General features: G+C 33.8%; 1 protein-coding gene across 1 annotated transcript; it reads left to right on the top strand.

The window, feature by feature from the left end:
* Nucleotides 1-11: 11 nt before the first annotated feature.
* LOC109546512 (rhomboid-related protein 2) lies at nt 12-7,133 on the top strand (the record flags this gene model as incomplete). The annotated part of the gene is given in 6 exon segments (XM_019917490.2): nt 12-398; nt 1,879-2,090; nt 4,591-4,860; nt 4,966-5,179; nt 5,809-5,947; nt 7,021-7,133. Coding segments are annotated over 6 exon segments (1,035 nt in total), but the record flags the coding sequence as incomplete, so codon positions are not given.
* Nucleotides 7,134-8,152: the final 1,019 nt, after the last annotated feature.

Below are 8,152 nucleotides of genomic sequence, written 5' to 3' on the forward strand. Positions count from 1 at the left end.
AGTCAAACTTGCGGTTTTCGGCCTGATAAAACTTGGTGAATGGATTATTAGGAATCAAATATCGGAGAAATTCCTCACATTCCCAATAGTTTGTTTCCTCGCTCCGCTAGATGGAGTGCTGAATTTATCTCCATAACCTATCATTGCAGTTTCCATTCTAAGGGGGTATGTTCTGTGGTGTCGTGTCAGGAAATACTAGAATGCCCATAATTTATGTAAACAGTGCTTCAAGCGTGTGATTATATTAAGATCTAGAATACAACTTGCGTCCATTTGTAATAATTGACCTGCTTCCCACATATTAAAAGAAAATGAGTGGAAATCAGTCAGGTTTAGTGACAATTCCATTGGAGAACACAAACAAACCGAATGATTATTTTAAAGGTATTTTTGAGAAAGTGAGTACCAATTTTCTTATTTGTTAAGTGTATTTAATATATAGTCTATTAATAAGTCTATTTAATATATAAAATATGCAGAAAGTCTACAATAGAAAAAATATGTATTTAAAATACCTACTATACCTAAATAAGGACTTTAATTAAATAATTACTAAAAGGGACCCTAGTACTAACAATAACTTTTAGAGAAGAGGGAAGGTTCAAAGCTCTTTTACATTCAAGTTAAGTGTTCTAAGAGGTGCTGTCGACTTTAAGCAGATGTATTTGATAATTATCAAGTTCTCTAAGTACTTCTTTGTACCAACGTTTTGCACAATACTTAATCTGAGCGTAGTTTCATCCAGCAAATAGCAAGATACAGTTTAAAAAACATTTATTAAAAATATTTTAACAATCAGACTTTTCACAGCTGATATAAGCAGTACGCATCACCTTCAGTAGTCATCCTAGTTTTCGACTTCTAGTGGGCTAAAGCCAAATCCCAATACCAAATGCTTTTTTAACTAATCTCAATACTTTCTGAATTACATCATTTTTTCTCTGCCGGCAAACTGTCTGAAGCACTGATGAACACTTGTATTCAGCATTTAGCAACAGTTATTACTATCGCAATAGTCAATTCTGCACTAAATTTTCTGGGATTGAAAATGATAAGGCAAAACTAGGGCAAATGTGTAGCCCAGGGCTTCCCAAACTTTTCCGATAACGGAACATTTACTTTATTTTAACACCTAAGAAAGAGGTCACCACATTTTCCATGGGGCCCACATCAGAGCGTAAAAGATGTCAAGCAAAAGTTTTCGCGGAGCACTAGTTCAGATAGCCATTAAATTTCTATATAATTTTTAGATCGTTTTAGACTTATCATTAGAAAATTTACAATTCACAAAAGAAGTACTCTTTTTAATTACATGTTGTTTAAAAACTCGGACAATCAAACACTTAATTCGAAAGCGTATAAAGACAAACTTTCGGACCTCATGTCCTAACCCGGCACTGGGAGTACTTATCACAGAACATTCCGTATGTGGATGTTCGGAGATACTTGCTTCTGACATAATAAATTAAATATTAATGAAATATTATGAATTTTTTTCTAAATATTTATTATTATACAGGGGGATTCAAAATTGGCATCATTCCTCTGGGGGTGTGTAGACAGTATGGGAAACATAGTTAAAAAATTAATGCTTTACAAAAACGAGACGTTTGCAAAAAACTATACCAGGAAGGACGGCAACAATATTCTTCAAAGTAATCTGAAATTAATCTTAATCTAAAAATTGTGTTTAAATTTCTTTTCGAAGACGAGGGAGAAGTGTTTGCATATTGGTTATCAATATGGCAACTAGATGCAATAGATAAATTAATTTGTGCATGAAACAAGAACATATTTTTGGCTGTGTCACAAACAAGCAATCCCAGGCGCGGTTCCGGACCTATTAGTTTCCCCTATTATAATTTTACATGTTTCCAGTATGATAAAGACCACGATGGACTCATCACGGTTAAGGAATTAAGCGATATGATTGAAAGTCGCGAATATGACAAAGATATTCCCGATTATTGCGTTAAAAAAATTCACGATTTACACGACGTAAATCAGGACCGAAAATTGAACTTTGATGAATTTATGTACATGATTCACAATCCTGAATATAGTTACATATTTGGACATTACATTTCTCGGTGAGTATTTAACTTTTTTAATGTTAAATGAATATTTAAAAAGCTTATAATATAGGGACGGTATTTGAAAATATAGATTCAAATTTTCAATGCTTTATATTGTACTGTAACGATTTCCGAGCTTTATTGAAAACAACTGATATTTTAATTGCACTATTTAATCTACTAACTATTTCACTGAGGCACAACTGCTAACTGAACTCTAGGTAAACTTTAATTTACTAACTTGTAAATTAATTTTGCATGAAAATTTGAAATTGGCTTCATTCCTATTGAACGGTAACGGATGCTACTATTTCCTATTGGAAAGTACCGGAGAATGTATAAAAATATGTTTCAGTTTATTACTCGAAAATATTAGCTCTTGAGCTCTCTATCACTTTGAGCGTTGTTGATATGCAATATTTTAAAGTATGTAGTTTAGTGGTCTTTTGGCAAACTATTAGTATAGCTAAACATTACAAGGAGAACAATTCGCAACTTCCTTAAAAATAGGAAAACAATCTATTTAAAAAAATACAATTCTAGAAATTATTCATGAAAAATTACAAAGGCAACCATACATTTAGAAATATTTGTGTGGACCAACATGTCAGCCTTCCATCTTCCATCTTTATTAGTTTATAAATTTTGCTTCAAGATAAATACGACACGAACATCATCATTATCATTATAAATTTGACACGAATGGCGATCACCGACAAGTTAGGGCAAACGTTAAATTAGATTTTGATACCGAAAGGGGTAAACTCATAACGAATAACCCTTGCCCTACTCTAGTCGAACTAAAATAAAATGAGCAGACATACAAACGGGAGTTAGACAAAAAACTCTCGACAGAACCCTGAAATCCCTCAATCGACTGCTTGGCAGAAAATGTTAATAATTACATGCATACAGTCATTAAGAATCTAAACTATCGAACCACTCCTCAAAATTCCAAGCTTAAGTCGACTACATAGAGATTCTCCTGAAAACACCGAAATAAAACAAAACATATTACAAAATTAGACAACACCTAAGAAGTTACAACACCGAAAAGATAAAAAATGTCATATAAAACAACAAAAGCGTGAGGATCCTTAAGCAAACACAACAGAAAAGTAAAATAAGAATCCATCAAATGAAGGATAGAAATGGAAATATTCAACACGAAAAAACTAAGATTATAACAATCATCCAATAATGGCTATAAGGAACTATACTCAGCACCACACAACAATCAAAATGTTGAACAAAGCCTGCATATACAGTAAAAGTTCCGAAGTTCACTCTCACAGCTTAAATCTGGAAGAGCTCCTGGGGAGAACGGAATTACAACGGAAATGTTGAGGCTAGAGGGAGAAAATGCGGTAAAAGCAGTTCAGTCTTCTTTAAACAGATGCGTTGAGACAAGTCAAATCCCCAAATCGTGGAATAACGCGCAGGTTGTCATACTCTACAAAAAGGGCGACAAAAATTCAATAGAGAATTATAGTCTCATTAGCTTGCTCCCGCATTGGTATAAGCTTTGTGCAAAAATCATATCAAACAGGCTAACATCAAAAATCGACTCATATCAGCTAGAAGAACAGGCAGGTTTCCGGAAGGGATCACAGTTTACCTTCAAACCAACCACACCTTTATGGAAATATGCACTGAATGCAACGTCCATATGGCTTTTATCGACTACAGTAAATCCTTTGATTCCATACACCTAAGCGCATTATTTCGAATAATGGAAAACGCACGGATTGACTCAAGATACATAAATTTGCTGAAAAACATCTACGAGAACGCCAAAATAAATGATACAGCAACTAAAGCTAGCATCGCAGGAGGTAGTACTAAAGATGAACACCGCAAAAACCAAGTTTATGAGTCTAAACGGGGCTAAGTAGGTCTTACTTACCATCGAATGACAAGAAATAGAAAAAGTGGGGAATCGGATCAAGCTTGGGAAAGAGAACAAAAACGCTGAAATTACGAGAAGAGTGAGCATGAATTGGGCGGCATTGGGAGACTCCAGAAATGGTGGATTTACCGGAAAGCAAGGAGAGGATGGCAACACATAGCACAAGACCGTAAAAGACGGAAATTGGAAGGCAATATGGAAGGCCTATGTTCAGGAGTGGACACGTCTAGGCTGCTTATGATGATGAATCTAAAGATGTATAGCAATATGAAACGTGCATAAAATTAACCTTCTTTAGCAAATCTGCATGATTTACCGCGATGATTCAACTACCATTTTTTTTATACTTCAAGCAAATTGATTGATTGTTCTGAGAAAGTGACAGTAGTCGAAGAAAGTGCAAAATTGGAAGGTTTTTCGCAGATTTTCTATGACATGAAACTTTTTAAAGAACGCCATAATAAGTAACAGTTTCATCAAAGGCTACATCTCTATTGCGAAAGGCTACATGTACATTTCTACAACCGTTTTATCTACTTTCTCACATTTTCTTCAGTTCCATCAGTAAAATCGACTTTTTCATTAAATTTTTTAATTTCGTTTTAGGTATATCAACTGGATTATACCTCCAAAGAGAATTCCGCCCTCACATACTGTCACAGATGGAATATATGAAGAGGAATATTCTTGCAACCCTCCAGCCGTTGGCATGATCATTTTATCTCTAGTAGAAATATTATGTTTTTGCATTGACGAGGTCGTCGAGCGGGACTCAACAAAATATGCCACAGGACCTGTAGCAACTGTTTTTATATACGAACCGCACAAGCGGTACGAGATATGGAGATTTTTCACTTATATGTTTGTTCACATTGGGTGAGTTATTCTATATAATTTCGTACGCCTTAGGAAGCGTATTGAATCTATACTATATTTACGAATATTTATTAAATGTATGTACAATTTTCTATTGCATTCTAGAGTTTTTCATCTTCTGGTAAATTTGGCTGTTCAAATATTATTGGGTATACCGCTTGAGATGGTGCATAAGTGGTGGCGAGTGCTAGTTGTCTACTTTGCGGGGGTTTTAGCAGGCTCGCTTGCCACTTCCATTACGGATCCGGACGTAAGGTTGGCTGGTGCTAGTGGAGGAGTTTATTCCTTGATTACAGCTCATGTTGCGTCAATCATTATGGTAAATTTACTTAACATAGGTCCAATAACTTAACACCTACAGAAATATCTCAGTTTTTTATAAAAATATTTTTTTATTATTCCTATAATCCTAAAACACCCCAGATGAATGGCGCCAATTTTTAATCACCCTGTATATACAAAGCTATTCTAAATTGGCATTAATTTAAAATATGGCTTAATAGTAAAGTTGCAAGTGCAACTTCAAGAGCTAATATATACGGTAAATAAACTCTCGATTTTTTTAAAAACATTTTTCGGTTCCTTCCAAGCACGCTCTGGTAATCCCTTAAAAGAAATGATCCCAATTTTGAAAGAGTTTATAAAATATAGTGTCTCTAATCATCCAGTACAAGTGGAATAAGGCAATTCCTTATGTTATTTCATCTCAATTTTTTTTTTAAATGATTTATTTTCGATATAGGTGGTATTAAAGTTTCAAGACACATTTTTTGCATGTACATTTAGGTCAGATTTGGAATATGTAGCAAGGTTGCAACCCTGTAAGATTTGCCTAATTAGTAGTATGGTTGTGAAAACCGAAGTTCTTTTTTTACATTGCTGATAAATTCTAAAATGCAAAATACACATACATTGCGATTAATTGCTTTTAAATGTTTTTTTTTTCAGAATTGGCGAGAGATGTCCTACCCTCTAATTCAACTATTCGTATTCATATTGGTTGCAGTTAGTGATATTGGTACTGCAATATATTACAGATATGTCTTGGATAAAGTACAAAGTATAGGATACGTTGCCCATTTTGCAGGTAAGATTACAATTCAAAGATTTGTAGATCTACTTTTTACAGTAATTTGCATCCAGGATGATTTAAAATTGGTGTTATTCCTGATTGTATTCGTGTTGTCTGGGGGTATTTAGGGAGTACTAAAACAGTGAAATAAAATGATTGTCACTAAAACTGATATTCGTAAAAACGCATAAAAAATTTGACAATATCATATTTTATTGCACCTGCAAATGACAATTCGTATTAACATAGGCAAATTAGAGAATGCTTCAGATAAAACTAAACAGCGAATGAGATTATTTTTCTGATCGAACTAAAATTCGAAATTAATCAGTTTGGAAAATTTCATTGTTATTTAATAATAATTTGATAATTCAAAAATTTTAATTGAACCGCCAAAACTTTGTTACAATTCTCTGCAGTTCAATGCGTAGTCCGTCGTTTTCGAGAAATAGCACCAGCTTAATTACAAGTTCACTCTCAAAGTTGTTTTATTGGCTTATTTTTTTGCGTTTGCCGATGTTGCCACACTTTGGGTGTACATCTTTTTAAATAGCGCAAATGTCATACAATGTATGCAACACCATACAGTGAAAGCAGGTGTTTCAATGTTGGAAGTTGAAACGAACATTTGCGATACGTTTAACTTCTGGTGGGGTATCGGACATTGAATTTTCAACACTCATTGTTTCACTTGTATATGCTGTAAGCAATCGTTCGAATTAGTCGTTTAGTTTCTCTTCTTACCTTTGTTTATTTATACATAAACGGAATTACGTAATCTCAATGAAAAAAGTGATTTGCTGTACAAATAAAATACATTATTTTTCCCAAATTGATGATGTGGTTTTTTGAGCGTATTTCTGTTTTTTAAATTTCCCAAGGCAACACTTCCAGACGAATGACGCAACTGTAGTACTCAGTAGTTACTAACTAATTAAAATTGAAAGATACATTGATATCATTTTGCTTTTTACATTGCACTCTCTGGTTTACTATTTATCTACAGTGCAAATTGAGCTCTGAAAATTATTACTCTCGAAGTTGCTTTAAAAACTGTCTGTTTTTTTCTGCATTGAATGTTGTTGTAGGTGCCGTAGCAGGATTGCTAGTTGGAATTAATGTGTTACGGAATTTGTCAGTATCAAAAACTGAAAAAGTTTTGTGGTGGATATCGCTCACGGCGTTTGTGGCTCTATTGGCGGTATGTATTATTTGGAATCTTTGCTGGAGCAGTTATTTTGCAAATTACCCCTATCAGGCACAAGTTTTACGTAATTACCAACAATTTAACGCGACTCTGAACAATGCTAGTTAATTTCATTTAAATTAATGCTTAATTAACTAACATCATTCATTCAAATATCTGAACGAAAACAATTCACATCGTCTCAATAACAATCAACCTTGTTATTGACGATTGCTGCAATTAAACCTGTTCTCTCATAAATTTAGTGAAGATCTGACATTGCGATTCTGATTTAGTTATTGACAGCTAATTATCAATTATACAATATTATTTTAGTTACAAGCATTATTCTATTAGTTACAATGGTGATGATAAAGCATTCCATATCATCAAATTGTTTGACTATTGACAGTATTATTTCATTTAAAATATGGTAACTAGATTTTCTCCGTCCTCTGTAGAATTTAATCTATTAGGTATTATTTATTAAAATGTCTTTCGTTGTTTGCGATAAGCATATTATTAATTAATTGTTAATACGTACCTGTAAAAATATTCAGGTAATGATTATCTTGACATATTTGTAGCAAAATTATTTACAAAGCACAATAAAAATTGTGATATATTGAGATCTGACTGAATGTGAATCTGACATTATTTTGGATATTTGTTATATAAAACGTATATTCCTAATTAAATAAATTATTTCATATAGATTTTTATTGTTTGTTCTTCTTCAAAATACCATACTCTTTCCGAGAGCTTAGGCGACCTCTCGCGGATACGTGTGCCTGTTGTTGCCTACCAAACGACACTAGTTGAGAGCTTTTCCTGGAGACAGAATACACATGGTAGTTTGTTATTGCTTTCCGCGAGGTGGCCACAGTATAGCGGCATGAAAAATTTTCGCGGTTCATCCAAACCGTGATCTGGGGGATTCAACCGTTACCACCGAAATAAAGAAGGCCGACTGGCTGAATTCTGACGTCACTTAAAGTAGTCCGACCAGGCGAAACGCGTAATGGAGTATAAGA

This window comes from Dendroctonus ponderosae, unplaced genomic scaffold, assembly GCF_020466585.1.
Source record: "Dendroctonus ponderosae isolate FM_Combo_2020 unplaced genomic scaffold, Dpon_F_20191213v2 Dpon_F_20191213_4, whole genome shotgun sequence".
NCBI lineage: Eukaryota > Metazoa > Arthropoda > Insecta > Coleoptera > Curculionidae > Dendroctonus > Dendroctonus ponderosae.